The sequence below is a fragment of the Rattus norvegicus genome, chromosome 3 (assembly GCF_021556685.1).
Source record: "Rattus norvegicus strain SHRSP/BbbUtx chromosome 3, alternate assembly SHRSP_T2T, whole genome shotgun sequence".
In the NCBI taxonomy this organism is placed as follows: domain Eukaryota; kingdom Metazoa; phylum Chordata; class Mammalia; order Rodentia; family Muridae; genus Rattus; species Rattus norvegicus.
In genome coordinates this window covers 52,916,350-52,933,574 of record NC_141536.1, presented here as the reverse complement: position 1 = coordinate 52,933,574, position 17,225 = coordinate 52,916,350, and the positions used below count along the sequence as shown (strand labels likewise).

Sequence of the window (17,225 nt, the reverse complement as noted above, 5' to 3'; positions counted from 1 at the left end):
GCAACTTGCACAGGAAAGAGTTTATATTGCTTACCCTTCCCAATCACAATTCAACACTAGAGTCAGTCAAGACAAGAACTTGGAGGCAGGACCTAAATCAGAGATTGCCTTAGTCAGGGCTGCTATTGCTGTGATGACATACCATGGGGGAGGAAAGGCTTTATTTGGCTTAAATTCCATATCATCAAAGGAAATCAAGACAGGACCCCATATAGGGCAGCAATCTAGAGACAGCAGCTGAGGCAGAGGCTATGGAGGACTGCTGCTTACTGGCTTGCTTGTCACGGCTTGCTCAGCCTGCTTACTTATAAAACCTAGGGCCACCAGCCCAGGGATGGCAACACCCACAATGGGCTAAGCCCTCCCTATCAATCACTAATTTTTAAAAAGTGCTACAGGTTTGCCTAAAGTCAGATATTATGGAGGCATTTTCTCAATTGAGATTCCCTCCTCTCAGATGACTCTACATGGTGTCAAGTTGACATAAAACAATGCAGCCCAGAGACCATGAAGGAATGCTGCTTAAGGGTTTGGTCTCCATGGATGTTTCCACCTGCTTTTGTACATAACTCAGGACTACCTGTCCAAGAATGGTGCTGCCCTCAGTGGGCTGGACCCTTCCACAATCAACCATTAACAATTAAAACGTCCTACTGACATGCCAACAGGTCAGTCTGATTGAAGCAATTCCTTGAAATTCCATCTTCCGGGTGACTCTACGTTGTGTTGAATTGACAACAACAACAAAAACCAACAGAACAAAAAAACCAAACAGACCTTCCCTGGTTGACAACTATTCCTCTGGATCAGTTTTTTTTTTTTTAAACAGGTTAAAAATAATGATGTGCACACATGACTAATGTAATTCTATTTTATCCCTCATCGTATTCTATGTTCCCCAATGTATCACTATTTCCTTTGAATTTTTGTTTTGTTTTGTTTTGTTTGAGATGGGGATCTCACTATAGTGCCCAGGCTACGTGAATGCTCTCACACCAGCTTCCTGACTAACTAGATCTATATAGGCTTATATTATACACCCAGCCCTTAAGAGTTTGTCTCTGAAATTTACATACAGTTTTTCAGAATCAGAAAACTATCCAAAAAAGTATTTACTCTAGGCTTGAATGTAAAAAGCATTCTTTGGTTGTGGGGCCATTGTGGTAACTGAGATCAGTGACTCCTTCCAGGACGATGCCATTTTAAACCATGATCAGTTCACGAATATCTGGTGGAGTCTTTGTGTTATGGGAAAGACTGGGAAGAATGTGTGTATGGTCCTGTACTCCTTGGCAGTTAGTTATGATACAAGGAAGAGATTAAGAATAGTTAAGGTATCACACAAAGCAGGAGGAGATTCCATTTCAAACATCAACAGTTGCACTAAGTGCTTTGAGAATTTGAAAGAAGTCATGCTCAGTCCAAACCCATAAGTCAGGCCATACTTTGGTCTGTGCCTAGGATTTGAGGAATTGGTAGGGGACAGACAGAGTGCAACCAGAAGCATTGTGCATTCTAGGATAAGAGTATTGCATATGACACGTGAAAAAGGCATGGCAGTAAAAGCCCAACCCTATGGAAGAAGGAGGTTGCTTCAGCTGACCTACAGGCCAGCCTCTGGCTATCAAGATAAGAAGCCTAGAACTCAAGTTTCAGTTGTAGAAAAAACATCAAAGTTTTAGAGTGACAGCTGTGGGGACAGACTATTTTAGAATGGTGTTTTGGGAGTTATGGCAGCAACACAAGATGCTGCAGGGAGAGGAATGCATCCTTGGTAGAAATATCTGCACTGGACACATATGGCTTAGGAAACAGTTTTTGAGCAGAAATGGTTTCTACAGAGACTAAGGGAAGGGAAGAAAGAAGCTGGAGACTAATCTGGAGAAGAAATGCATTGGAATCCACAGGAGGAACTCAGAGTAAACATGGGAACAGTCCCTGGAAATAGAGAACTACTGCCAACCTAGAAGTCAAGAGTAGTGTCCAGTAAGAGCGCATCACCACTGGGTCATACACATGGACCCTGTGGTCACCCCAGAAAGGCCTACATGCCTCCAAGAGTTGATCATTCTGTTAGGATCTTTAGTTCCTGACTGTCCACAGCACTCACTTAACACTTAACATACATACCTGACTAATATTTATTCTGGACCTATGCATACACACTCAGGTCTTAGCTGTTTGATGCAGGTGCAATGAGCTTCCTACCACACTTCCCCTTCTCCATTACACCTGCACACTGCCACAACCCTAGCCCTCATTTAGAAATATTTCTAAGTAAAGGCAACATGACAACTCTCTGGGTACACAGGTAAAGACTCAGTGAATTTAAGGAAGGACACAGGCAATGAATCACTACTTAAAATGTAGTGCATGGGCCAGCAGCATCAAGGGCCACCGTGAGCCCGTTAAAGCAGCAGAATCTCAGCTGCCTATCCACACGCAGGGAATCAGACTCTGTAGCTTAACAAGATCCCTGGGTGACTGGCGACTGTACACATCTGTGTTTAAGAAGAAGATTATTGTAAGATCAGTCATAGGTGAGGCTGCACTGTGTTGGACCAGGAAGAGAGAGCACAGGACTTAAGAGGAGAGGCTACCATCCAATCTGACTTTTGCTTAGACTTGTGGTTCAGTGACAGAGCTCAGGGAACTGGGAGATGGGGCGAGACCACGTCAGGAAACCATTCCAGCTGACGACTGGAGCCCTGGATGCGTAACTCCCGACAGGAACTGGTACTGAGCTTATGAATGAGAAGCGTTTCACAGACCGTGTCTATTTAGCTGTCCCCTCCCCCGAGGTTTTATAAATGTCCTCCTGACGCTCCCATTTATTCTCTTCACATCTACCCAGCTGCAGGAACTTATGGTGTGATTCTGCATCTCATTCATCCCTCAGTGTTCATCGTGCCACGTCAAAATACTTTCATTTTTTTGGCTAATTGAGAGACAAACCTGAAATGGCAAACACAACGTGAATTCAAAATAGAAAGAGCAGTGAACAAGGGCTGTTTCCAGCGACGTTACTATTGAAATAATAAGGTGTCCGGCTGGAGGCCCCTAAGAAAGGGCTGGGTACCCAGCAATGGCCACGTTCATCAGATGAAGAGCACACAGGGCCTGTCTCACCTCAGCGGGATAGGTGCACGATGTTGAGATAGTCAACTGATTTTCCTACATGTATTCAGTGTCACGATCTGAAGGGATGGTGCATCTTCTTGTGTGTGTGTGTGTGTGTGTGTGAGAGAGAGAGAGAGAGAGAGTGAGAGGGGGGGGAGGGAGAGGGAGGAGTCGGAAGGGAGGGAGGGGGAGAGAGAGAGAGGAGTAGGAAGGGAGGGAGGGAGGGAGGGAGAGAGAGAGAGAGAGAGAGGAGTAGGAAGGGAGGGAGGGAGAGACAGAGACAGAGACAGAGAGAGAGAGAGAGAGAGAGAGAGAGAGAGAGAGAGAGAGAGAGAAAGGAGTAGGAAGGGAGGGAGGGAGGGAGAGAGAGAGAGAGAGACAGACAGAGAAAGTATTTATATAGGTTGTGCACTTGTTCCTGCATGTGGCGGGTGCCTGCATGTGGCGGCCAGAAGTAGATATCTGGCCAGAGTGACATCCTCCATCATCTTTCTGTTGGAAGACCCTGGAACTCATCCATTTATCTAGAGTAGACTTGGCCACCAAGCTCCAGGATCTGCCTCCCCTGTGCTATTATTACAGATGTTCACTGCCATCTCAGCTTTTACATGAGTACCCGGGGTCTCAACTCAGATTACCCACAGAGCCCTCTGCCTGCCATTGTCTTGTAGTATTTTTAACAGCTTTATTAGCACACAGTCTATAAGCCATGAAATTCAAATTTTGCAAACAGAAGAGACTTTCATTATATCCCTTACTGTCAAGCAATGTTTCATTAAGATGCATACAGAAATAGAATATAGCTATTTCTTAAATCTCTAGGAGTACAGGACTTGGTTATTACTCCTTGATTAACATCCTAAAAATCTTAGTTTTTATTAGTGGGAAATAAGCCTTGATAAAATTCTGTCGATTCAATTCAAAACGTGGAAGCATTTTGTGCCTCTAAATGCTGTACTTCAAAATGACTGGCTGAACACACCACGACACGCCTTTGAATCTATTTCCTTGAAGTTACATTAGGAGGTTAAGTTTATTTATTGGAACCACAATGAAAATCTCAAACCCTTACAAACTACTGTTCCTCAGATTTTCCCGATCCATTTTCCCACCAGATGCCATGCTTCATAAGGGGGCTGGAGTCTGCCAACATCTGTTGTTTTCCACGTCTGGGTTAGCATAAAGAACAAGGCAGGTTTTTCCTTTAAAAACACAGGGTGGAAGAGGAGAGGAGACATGAACTTACATGCTCTCGCAGAACCTGGTCAGAGTGCTGGGTTTCTCCTGGTTACGCCTTTGTCGAAACCAGCGTTGAATGCTCCGAACATCCCAGTCCAGCTGCTTGGAGAGCCCTTCCAATCTCTTCTCATCAGGATGCTGTGAAACGAGGCACCAGAGAAGCCATTTTCACCCATCTTTACTTACATCACATACAGGGCTGATCCTGCATATGGTTGGATTTTTCTCTCTATTTTCTTCTGCTGGCATTTCAGTATTTGTGACTGAGAGAAATCCAGTCTATCCACTGAAGGCTTGAACAAAGGTAACTACTAGATTATTCCTTAGGAAACAAGACAGAGAAATAAAAATCCTGCCCCAGTGCTTGTATTCTTTTCTTATCAGCAAATATTTCTTATGAAGCAACCAGCAACCAAGAAAGGGTGAACCAGTCCGCTGGCTAAGTCAGCTCCATCAGCCTTCAAGGGCAGAATTTACAGAGACATCAATCAAATGGTTCACCTTTGTACGGAGAAAGGTATATTAACATATTTTATGAACAGATAATGTAGAAAAGACAAAAAAAAAAACCTACACACAGAAAATCCCACAATGTACCAGCTAAGGTGTCACTTCTAGTACCACACACACCTCTTTCCTCTTCCTTCCATTTTCCACATACTCCTCTCCTCTCCTTGTCATCCCCTTTCACCTCAGCACACATCGAGTCTTCCCAACACTACATATCACCTACTGGAACTTGTGTGGTGAAAAAGACAAGATGGTCTTGGTAATAGGCACAGACCCAGCTCCTCGCCCACTTAGCCCCTCAAGAGCCTTGGTCTCTTCATCAGTATAAACAAAGGGAACCAGTTTACCAACATACAGGGGACTGTGGCAAAGACTGGAAATACATGTTAAACTGAGGGCTGTCATCTGTTTTCTTTCTCTCCCGCCCACCTCTTCCACATGTTGAAGAAGCTCTTGCTGACAGTCACAGGAGAGGAACCCACTACTGTACAACAAAACGGCCAAGACAGCTCCACTCTCTTCCTTGCTGTTAGCTCATGATCAGAGGAAAAGAACAGAAAGGAGGGAGAAGACCCACTGACCAGGCTGTGATAGGATGTGCACACGAGACGGAAAAGCGGACAGAAGAGCATCTCAGCAACTCCAGGGACATCTCGTTCGGCTCACCTTTCACCGAGTGAGGCCTGCAGCCTTAGGGGAGAGACCAGGTCACAAAGACAGAGCTCTCCTCCTGAGATCTGGCTGCTGTTCCTTCCTCCACTGCCTTCTGTCGCCCAACCTTCTCCCCCATCCCTTCCGTTGCTCTCTCCTAACCCTCCAAAAACCCAAGAAATGTACACTCTCGGCACCCAGATTGCACACTTCCCGACATCAGAAGTGAGAAAGGTAAATAAATGTCTGTTGCTTAAGTCACTTGCTAAGGCAATCAGTCTGCCATGGTGGCCTGAACTAAATGAGATACACATACTCTGAAAGCAGAGCGAATGACATCCGGTTACAAAGCGTTCTCCTCCTGTGTCTATAAATGCAGTTGCCGGCATTCAGCTGGGCATGTGTCTGAGTTCCTTTCAGTAATAACAAGAGAATATAAATCTCCTTTTATGTCTTTCTTAGTTGAAAATATGAGAGAGGCAAGGGGAGTCACTGCCTATAATAATTAATATATATTATATTATATATATTAATATATATATGGGTTATACTACCATTCTGTTAAAATGAATATTTTTGACAGCCTCATACAATATATATAATTATATCACCCTACTACCCAACTGTCTTCCTTACTTTCCAACCCCTTGACCATAACCAGCCCCTCCAATGGCTACACTGCTGAGAAAAAATGACACTGTCTCCAGCAGCGACCATAAGCAAGGGAAAAACAAAATGAAAACAGAAAACAATCAGCAAACCTCGGGAAGGAGGCGGGACCTTGGGGACAAGAGAAAAATCTTTTTTACTTCTGAGTTTTCAAGTAGTGGGGGAAAAAACGCTAAGATTCAGAAATAAAAAATGGTGAAGCTAAAGCTTCAGTGTCCAACACTGACCCTGTTACCTCAGCCCTCTTACTTCCTTTCACAGGAAACCATGGCCATTAAATCATTTTTTTTTTGTTGCCGGGGTTTTTTTACACAAACACAATTGAATACACACTCTTTTACCTTCCCCCAGTCACACAAATTACTGTAAACTGTGGACTTTGCTCTGGACTTGGGGCTTCCCCCTTTATAATTTGTCTTGGATGGGTTCCCAATTGGCTCACAACACACCATCTCTCTTCTGCTGTGAGGTGTAAAACTAAACTCCAACTTTCTAGTCTGTTCTGCTAATAGACACTCTGGTAGCATGCAAACTTCTAACAATGCTCCAGCAGTAAGTTCTACGCGTCCTAGTAAACGGTAGGCCTCATTCCTTGGACTGGAAATTGTAGATCCAAGGGGTAGGTGCTTTTGTACCTTTTAATATTGAAATTTTACTAACTTTATTAAATGTATACCTCAAAAGAGAGAAGGGCCATGTCCAGGAGTCTCATCAACACAATAGAATATCTTCATCTTTTCCAATCTGATACACAAAAAGTAGATTCTCAGTGTAGTTTTGACTTTCCCTTTGTTGTGAGAGAAACATCTTGTTCATGTGTGTAAAACCATTCAGATTTCGTTTTCAGGTGAAGAGGAAACTCAGGTCTACTGCCTAGCTTTATCCCCCTGTGACTTATTAACATATTTGTATGATTTTTTTAATTAATTAATTTTATGTACATGAGTACACTGTCCCTGTCTTCAGACACACCAGAGGAGGGCATCAGATCTCATTACAAATGGTTGTGAGCCACCATATGGTTGCTGGGAATTGAACTCAGGACCTCTGGGAGAGTAGTCAATGCTCTTAACCACTGAGCCACTTCTCCAGCACGTGATCTTTTTTCAGAGTGATTAAACATTCTTCTCTATTATAAAGCGGAGGGGTTTTTTTTTTGGGGGGGGGGAGTAAAGCACTTGTTTTAAAATTGGCTTACAGTTCTCTTTACTTAATAAATAAACAAAAACAAAACACTATACATCTATTTGCTACACAGTATGTATGTATATACATACATTTGAATTTAAACTTTTCTGTAATTTCCCTACAAATTATGGTTATAAGTACCCTTTAATACTTTTGGGGTTTTGACAGATTCAAATTCTGGGTGTATTTTGAATGCTTCCTGGTATTCTGTGGGCAGCAGCACTCTAACATTGTAAACTGTTACCCTATGTCCCCACACTACAGTTCATCTCTGAGTCCTCACCCTGAGACCTCACCCTGGCCTGTCATCCATGTCTGTGCTAAGCTTTACTTACACGTATTTATATTTCTATGTGACAAGAACTCAGATGACAAGAATTAGGTTGTTTATACCTAAAATTGAGGCAAGTCCAAATAAACATTTTGGTATCTGTGATAAGATCATACCAATTCCTCAATCAATGTAAGGTTAATTAACATCTTCATTCAACTTGTCTCAATGCCCTCCAAGAGTATTTAAATGGTTGCCTCATTTCGAGCAATGATATTCTTCTTGGGTTTTATTATTTAAAAAAAAAATCATCCTTTCTTATAATCTTTTAACTGTTTTATCATTTGTATATTTTTTAAAAAAACACTATTTCCAGTAATTTTGCACTGCAATTTTGTTGCTGTTGTGTGGTAGTTTTCACCCCATTGTCATAATTCTAAAGGTGTACAATGACATATTAGCCTACTACTAGAACACAAGCTCCGTAAACACAGAAAACCTTTACTATCCTTTTCACTGGTGCACTTACTATAATAAGACTTATCAAGGCTTTCTGAATGAATGAATATTTGAATAGAAATTTTGCCTCCTCCTTTTAATTTAAATGACTTTTATCTACTCACTAGCTCAACCCCACATGAGCAATAAGTAAAATTATCACTGTCCCCCCCCCTCCTTGCCTGCCCCGCCCAACACTTGTCAACAATAGAACCTTTCTTGGAGTTTGCTTTTGTGCTATTAAATGTGCTTCTCCTGCCCTCTGACTAGCCAGCGTTAGCTGATCAGCTGCCTCCCAACCACTAAGCAGCTCTGCAGCCAGTGACTTCCTATCTTCTCCTCAAGTTTGATCCTTTTTAAAACTTCCAGAACACACAACTTCAACATTCTGTTCTGACACCATCCCTCACATTTCTTCATCTCTTAGTTCTACAGTTTAAATATATTCAAAACTCACAAACTTCCCCAGTAATCTTGTATAATCTTCTGGTTAGCTAAAATATATGACAACAATCTCCTTAAGATAGAAAAAAAATGAGGACAGATTTTAGAGAATCTGTCTACAATTTTTATACAAGAATTAATTTATTATCTGTGTGTGAGAGGGGGAGGGGAGAGAGAGAGAGAGAGAGAACTCACACATATGTTTGCATGTACGTGAGCAAGTGCCTGCAGATGCCCACATAGAACAGAAGGATGTTAGATTCCTAGACCTGGAGTTACAGGTGTTGGGATGGGTGCTGGGAACTAAACTCTGGTCCTGTGGATGGGCAGCAAGCACTCAACCACTGAGACACTTTTCTAGCCACTGCCTCCAATTTGTGACTAGAGAAAAGGGGGATCAGTAGCCCCTCACTTGACGTAGCCATCATTCCCTTTCCATTTTCCAGGTGATCTTGGGAGGTACTAGAGTACACAGGAAGTAAAGGATTAACCAAAATTAGGACTCTATTATGCAGTTTGCATATGGCTGTCACCATGGTCTGTGGAACAAGGTGGTAATTGCAGATACTACTGTATCACACAGACTCTTGTGAGAAACTCCTCTCCTGTGCTCTCTGCAGGAAGTTCAATAAAATCGTTGCTCACACTATGTTGAACTTCGCTGAAATAGTACTTCTGTTGGACATTGGTGCACATCCACCTGAGGTCAATAGACTTTTTTTTTTGTGTCTCCCCAAGAAAAAGTAATTCAACACCATGAAATGTTGCTTCATAACTGCTACATATTTTACCCTCATAACTTTAAAACCAATTTGAATAGGAAAGTGTAGTAGTCAGTTTCATAGCTATGACAAAAAAAAATCCCCCCAAATTAAAAATATAATTAGATAATGGGATAAACCCAGTTAAAAGCCAGGCACTCAAAAATAATCATTTGGGAGAAACAATCACTTGGTGTATTTAAATGGACTAAGCTATCAATAACTGTAGGTCTTTTGGCTCCATTCCCGAACTGCGGAATCACAAGCTCTCAAGATACAATGTAGCAGCATGCATGATCCTCAGAAGAAAGGTGCAGTGAAAGTGTAGAAACACAGGCTGAAATAGATGCTGTATCATTTACTAAATGGTGTGTGTGTGTGTGTGTGTGTGTGTGTGTGTGTGTGTATGTACACCTGCTGTGCCATTGTTGTTTTATTCAATCCTCCTGAAAGCCTGCAAGTTTATTATTCAGAGACTTCTAAGGCCTCCTCCAAAGGTTAAAAACTTTTCTGAAGGCCAAACTTTAGTAAGGAATAGGTACTGTTTCAGCTTAGAGACTCAGGTCTGTCTCGGGCAAAAACCAAGGGTCCTAATTATTGCCTAATGGTGGTAAGTTCTCTATAGTGTTTAGGATGTGATAGATTTCCCTGCAGGGTGGAAGGTAGGTTCTTTACAGTACTTTAAAGGTGACAGATTTACATGTAGAGCAGAGGAAGGAGAGAAAGAGAAAAGACAGGTGTTATAATAAGAGAAGAAACTGATAAAGAATGTCATGACTTATACCCATCTGCTGATGTCAGAGTAACAGTGACCTGGGCAAAGAAAATGACACAGAGGGCAGTACAGTCTCACAAATCAGGGGCCACATTCAAAAGGGAGCTTAATGCTCTCCGGATTATATTTTCAAAGTCTATGCCATTTTTTTACAATGTAACGTGTTCTTTCAAGTGAAATCTAATGGAGCAACAACTATAAGCAAACATGTCAAGAGACTGGGCCCATATGGAGATCCCATATAGGCAGTTATTGTCCCCTTTCCATCTCCTGTCCCCTAGGATCCACCTACCCCTTTTCCTCTGTCCCCTACCTACTTAGAACTACTGCCTTTGGATCCGCAGCAGGGGCATGGGAACAGAGGGAGGAGCGGAGAGATGTGAGATAGGCTCTGTTTCTCTCTGAGGTTTCTTGGTATAGGGCTGGGCTGCTATCTCTCGGCTTCACGGGTGACTCAGCTAAGGTGAGACTCTTGCCTACTTGCAATCTTGTAGCAGAGGCTGTGATGACTTTGGAAGCCATCTATCCATCTTGTGCTGGGGTGATGATCCTGTCGATAGGAGAGAGGCCTGTCTGAAGTTTGCCCCCGGTGCCGAGGCAGAGCGTGTCCAACAGCAGCTGGAGGAAAGGGGAGTCTGACAGTCAGCAAGCTCTATTGTACTTAGTCACACAGTCTCCCCAGGCAGTTTTGGGGCTCTGCACTTGTTCCATCAATATTCCCCTGCCTACAGACACTACAGAACAAACAAAACATGGCTCGGCAGGGCTGGGCATGTGGCTCTTCTCCAGCATTTGTAATGGCCTGGATTTGATCTTCAATGTTGTAAGAAAAACTAAAGAAACTAACAGGAGTGACATTCCACTTTAGGAAGGTAAACTTCATGAAAATGTGGGGTTCTTTTCTAAATATTTACTTCCTCTAAGACCATAGGGTATGTGTCCCACGAGGCCGAACTTGGCCATGCAATGTTACCCCTTAAAACTACACAAAAGAGCTTTTCCTAAAATTCCATTCATTCTTTTCCTACTCCTTACAGAGATTTTTTTTTAAAAAGATACCTAATCTTTCCTCATATTTTCTTTTCTTTTTTTTTTTTTTTTAGCAAAAGTGTCATTTTTTAAGAGGACAGAGAAAAATGCCTGTAGACTTTGGCAGGAATGAAGGCAACAGGACGAACAGAGCTTTCTGGGATCCGACATGAAGAGCTGCAAGCTGTGAGCCTAAGAGTACTAATGGCTAGCCCCACAAACACCAGAAAGAAACACCATTTGTGTAAGACCGTCAAGTCACAGCCTCGAAACCAGCATTGATGCTTCCAGAAAGTGGGAGGAGGGCGAAGGAACCATCTGATATGGAAACACAGAGAACAATGTTCCATTCCTCCGGTTCCACACTCTCTCATCCTGCCAAGGGTGAGCAGAGATAAGGAGGGATCTTAGGGACTGAGAAGAAACTGTGTGGCCCTGCGCTGCTTTGTCCTCTTACTGCTTCAGTTCAAGGGCTCCTGGTGTTTCTTCCTCCTTCCTTCCTGCTTAGGTATGTGTCGGCCACTCGCCTGCTCCCTTCCTCGCTGTGCTCCTATGCCCAGTCTACACTTAGACGCCCCTGATACTGAACGTCCTATCCCTTCCTTTACGCTCCACTGGGAGTCTCTCTCTTCTACTCTGATGCTGCTGAACCAGCTCCTTCCTTTCCTCACACAGGGAGTCTTCTTCAAATAGGATCCTTCATGTTTGTCTCTCATAGCTTCTGTGATGTACGGATAGCACGCACCGCAGGCCAACAAGTCCTATTTCTCACATGCGTATACACCACACTCTAAGCTCTGCCTGGTCGTCCCAACCCAGCCCTTATCTGAGTGCTTCCAGTCGCCTGAGACTGAAGAAGGCCCTGGATTGGACAAACTTCTATCTAATCAAGACCTTTCCACAAAGAAGCTTGTAAAAAAATCAGCAACCAAGAGGGCACATACACCCTTTATCTACTGTTTACACTTTGGGCCAATTATAGCACTACAGCCTCTCTAAAGACTCAGTATCCAACAGGAAACAAAGATGCCTGTCAGAACCCAGTTCTAAGTACTCAGTATCCATCCAACAGGAAGCAAAGTTGCCTGTAAGAACCCAGGGGAGAGAGGATGAGGTGGCTGCTTTGCGGTGGTGGTGGTGGTGGTGGTGGTGGAGAAAAGTCCCCAGAGGACACTCATACCTTTGTTATGGCGGTGAAAACCTTTTCCAGAATGGCATTTGGCTGGGCAATTTGTGGTCCATTGGCTTGGATGTTGAGGGCTACGGCACATGGTTTGGCTATGAATCTAAAGGTTTAAAAAGAGAGAGAAAGAAGAAAATAAATCAGAACTTATACTTTTTATAACTGCTCTTCGTAGCATCGATTATAAATGAGCACATTATTCTAATCAGATGTTTGTAGGGTTTTACAGCAACATTCGCATGGGCAAACTATGAAGCAGCCCTTACTTGGGGTCACCAGCAGTCACTTAAAAAAGAGCAACTCCTAAGAACATTTAATCTCCTTGGCTGGGTGTGATGGTGCATGCCTTTAATTCCAAGGGCTCGGAAGGCAGGCAGATCTCTGAAGTACAAGGCTACATACAGAGTTCCAGGACAGCTAGGATTATACAGAGAGAGACTGTCTCAAAACAAAATAAACAACAACAACAACAAAAACAAAAGCAGAACAGAACATTTAAACACTAATGGTACTCTGTAGTTCTACTGAAACTTCACAGATCAAGTATGATTCCCTAAACCATAAGAAAGAAAAAGAAGTAAATACCGAGTGGAAATGGAATTGTACAAGCAAGATATATAAATAATCTGTCATAATTTACAGTTGTCTTCTGAACACATACAATCATGTTTTTGTACCAATGTGCTCACTAAACAGCCGAGTCCTCATGGAGAGTGTGTGTGTTTGATCACTCTGATAATAAACACAGCCATTTTGTTTCCATAATCAACGTGTGTAGTACTGAACCCCAATCCTTCAGGTTCATAATTTCTGCTCTGTGGGTCAGCTCCGCACACAGCTTCTCTCTCATGGGAAGCAACGAAGAATGATAGATGGCATGGCAATCCAGATGAGCTGAGAGCCGAAGGGTCGAAAAGAATGAGCCAGACTGTTTTCATCCTTAGTGAATGCCTAAGCCAACAATGGGAAGGATGGGCCTGAGTTCCCATGCCTGATGTTTGAACAAATCTCTGAGAGGGATGTGGAGCGCACAGGGCCCTGGAGGGACAGTGACGATTCTAGTAAAACTGTACAAGAGGAAAAGTATTTACACCTTCCAGATGTTTTCAAATAACTATTCACAAAATAAGCTTCCACAGTATTTCAGTGGTGACTGTAGTCTGTCACTAATTTAATATCATACGAGAGTATTACTAAGAAAATTAAACCGATGCCAAGAGTGATAACCAATAAATACATAAAACAAATCAGTAGTGAACCTTAGATGAGGCTTCTTTAAGTCCACAAGATTAAAGAACAGCAGGCAAGGCAGAGCAATATGACATAATGTTGAACAAGAGCCTATTTCGGGTACAAGTAAAGAAATTCACCCAGTCTGGAGAACAAGATCACTACATGTTGCAAACCTGATCCAGGAGAGTCACGCACAGAAAGTGAAGTATCATGCTGGTTACACTAGGGTCTCTCAGGACAAAGTAAAAAGAGAGATTGCCACCATTTCCTAATCGATAAGCCTTTGAGAAACTGGACTGCTCTTCAGGGCTTCGAATTCGCAGTTCCTTCCAGTATGTCACTTGCTGAGACACAGTAGTAACACCTTTGCATCTTCCTAGTAATTCTGGGTCTTCTCGGTCACCACAGTGGAGCACAGAACTTGTTCTTCCTAACCAAGTTTCCCACTTGCTGGCTACTCTATTGTCCCTATGATGTCCCATTGATGTCAACCCAAAGAGTACTTGGGTAGGCTCACCCAATCCCTAAGCATTTTTTTTTTTCTCAACAATTTCACCAGTACAGAGAGGCAAATATTTAAATTGTAAAACAGACAGTTACATAAAATAGGCAGGAAAAATTAATCCCAAATCCTGAATGGGAGGGGGAAGCACAAGTCAACTCCACTTCTCACAGGTATTCCTGGTGATAGGATGAAAAAGAAATTTCATTTGTGTTTATTCTCTGGAGGATTCGTGAATCATCTGTGGTGGGTTTTTTTTTCTTTCTTTCTCTTTTTTTCTGAGAACATATTAAATTCCAAATAAAGCCCATGCCACAGCTACTACAATTTTATTACTTTTTGTCACAGGCTATTAGAGAAAAAATGTTGTTTCTAATGATAGACCCAAGAAACGTGCACAAAAGACTTTCACAATGGTGGGTGAAATAGAAGAAGAAGGAAGTGGAGAGGGAAGAGAGTAGAAAAAAAAGGAGGGGGAAGGGTAATACACGGGTGTATAATAGACTAGCACACCTGCAAATATCAGAGTGCAAAGAAATACATGCTTGAAAGCTTTGATGACTACCTCTACCAGGAAGTACACACCTAATTACATTTTTATCAAAGGCTGAAACACCACCTTCAAAAGATCAAACATCTATAAAATACACTCACATACTACAGTTGAAAGTAAACATAATAAGGATGTAAGCTTTGAAAAATACTGGACTCGGCTAAAAAGCAGAGAAATTGTTTTTCAGTGCATTTGAACAACGTGTATTTCTATTTCAAGCATGAAGTAATCATCTCAGAACAGTACTGAGGGGAAAGCATGAAACCTATACATAAAGCACTAAATGATCTCTGCATTCGAAGGCATTTACGATCTAGAAAGGGGAGTTGTTTAAGACATGTACAGGGTATATGACATTGTTCTAAATATTGCTTAAAATATTTAATTATTCTCGGTGGGCAGAATTATTCTGCATGGGCAGAAATGGTTAGTCATAATCGACAGCAGCATTCCCTACCATTTTAGAGACACTTGGGAGCCTGTGCTGGTAAATGTGCAACCGTCTACATAGTGATACAACTGTATAAATCAATCTCTCTCTCTCTCTCTCTCTCTCTCTCTCTCTCTCTCTCTCTCTCTCTCTCTCTCTCCCTCCCTCCCTCCCTCCCTCCCTCCCTCCCTCTCCCCCCCCCCACACACACGAGAACTTCTGCAAAGGCCATGGAGGAACACTGCTTACTGGCTTGCTCCTCAAGGCTTTTTCAGCCTGCTTTTTTATATACCCAGGACCACCTCCCCAGGAATGGCACTGTCCCCAGTAAGCCAGTCCCTCCCTTACCAGTCATTAACCAAGCATATCCCCAAAGGCTTGCCTACCTGCAGGCCTACCTTACAGAGGAGTTCTCTCAATTAAGATTTCCCTCTTCCCACCTACATCAAGATTTACGTTAAGTTGACCAAAACCAATCAGCAGCACACAAGTATCACAAATGGATTTGAGTGTAGGAATTTTTTTTGGGGGGGGGGGGGGGTGAAGATTTTAAGGAAGAGAAGCACTACAAAGGTTGTTTCTAAATTTGAGAAACAAATCCCTGGCAGATCTTCCATCTTTAAAATCTCTGTAAAACACAGCAACCTCTTTTCATCTCTCCCAAAGTCCAAACAAAAGCAAAACCAATACCTGAGTGCTCTAGAGAGAGAATGAAAGCAAACAGGCTTGGGAAACCAGACAAGTGCAGAAGCAAGCTAAGTGACTGGGAATAAAGGGATTTGTGGTATACAAACCCCACTTCAGATCCTTCAGGTTGCTGAAGAGAGACAGGGAAGCCGATTCTCAGAATTAATGGTCAACTAAAAATAGCAAATATAATGGAGAATAGGGAAGTACTTGGATTGTCTTCGAAGCCAATCACAATCGATTAAAACTAAATCTAATTATGAGAAAGAACATACATCCCATTGCAGACCATGCTGGAATAGATAAAAAGAATTCACCCCAAATGGATGTAGCCTGGCTAGAGTCTCAGGAACTATTCAGATTTTGAAGTTAACGAGAATAGCATTTTGTAAGCAACCTGAAGGTACAAGCTTAGACAAACATTTTGGGGAGGGGGGCTAAGTCAGAAAGTGTGTGTGTGTGTGTGTGTGTGTGTGTGTGTGTGTGTAAAAGAAGAAAAATAATTACCGGAAAGTCAAGATAAAGTAAACCAATCATTATGAAGTTATCATGTGCTAATAATCACTTCACAGTACTTTTAAAACCCAGAAATTCTTTGAAGTAAATATCAGACCTATTTTACAGAAATACAACATATAGCTCAATAAAGTTAAATGTGTGCCTAGGATTTTACAGTTACAGAACTGGGGCAAAATTTAGATCTGGCTACCCTGATATAATCTGACACAAATGACTCCACCTGCTTTGGGCTTGACATGTTGAAAAACTGTTTAAATACGTCTGATCCCTGATTACTACATTCATAAAGTAGAGAGATAAAACAGACGTGGCAAATTCTGGTGATAATGCATGCAGACTTCACACCAGATCCACAAATGTTTGGCAACTATTCCATATATCCACACCCTTGCTGTGTTTGCACGAAAGGGAGTGAATGCCACACACCAGTGGGCATCTCAGTCTATAGTGGTCATCCTTCTGTCCCAGGAAAAACACATACACAGGACCGGCTTGTGAACCAGCGGTAAGCTCAAGAGCTCACAGTATCACAGGCATAGCTTCTTTCTGCCAAAGCAGATTTTCCTTCGGACAAATCATTCAGAAACCTCCTAAGAAGGGTCGGAAAGCCTCTCTGCAGACTTCCTTTCAATTTTCTAAGGACCTGCAGTTATTTAAAAACACAATAAGGTTTCTGTTGTTTGCTTGATCTGTAAGTCTTTTCATCAGTGAGAGAGCAACTGTAAAGGCCTGCTGCCAAGGCTGACTACCCAAGTACAGTCCCCAAGACCCACGTGATGGAAGGAGAGAACAGACGTTTCCTCTGACCTCCACATGCACACTGCAGCATCTGTGTGCATGCACATTCACATGCACGTGTGCACACACACCCCAAATTTTACAATCTCACCATTGGGGTCCTATCTTAGTTTGTTACCACACTTTATTTCAAAGATTCCTACATCATTCCTTTTCACTGTAGTA

The 17,225-nt window shown here is 42.4% G+C and overlaps 1 protein-coding gene across 3 annotated transcripts in view; it reads right to left on the bottom strand.

Annotated features, from left to right (window-relative positions):
- Cers6 (ceramide synthase 6) overlaps positions 1 to 17,225 on the bottom strand; it is a 248,819-nt gene that overhangs the window by 173,252 nt on the left and 58,342 nt on the right. For all 3 annotated transcript variants that reach the window (NM_001399362.1, NM_001399363.1, XM_087653543.1), the window contains 2 exon segments: positions 4,367 to 4,497; positions 12,336 to 12,441. In NM_001399362.1, the coding sequence (NP_001386291.1) occupies positions 4,367 to 4,497; positions 12,336 to 12,441 (237 nt within the window).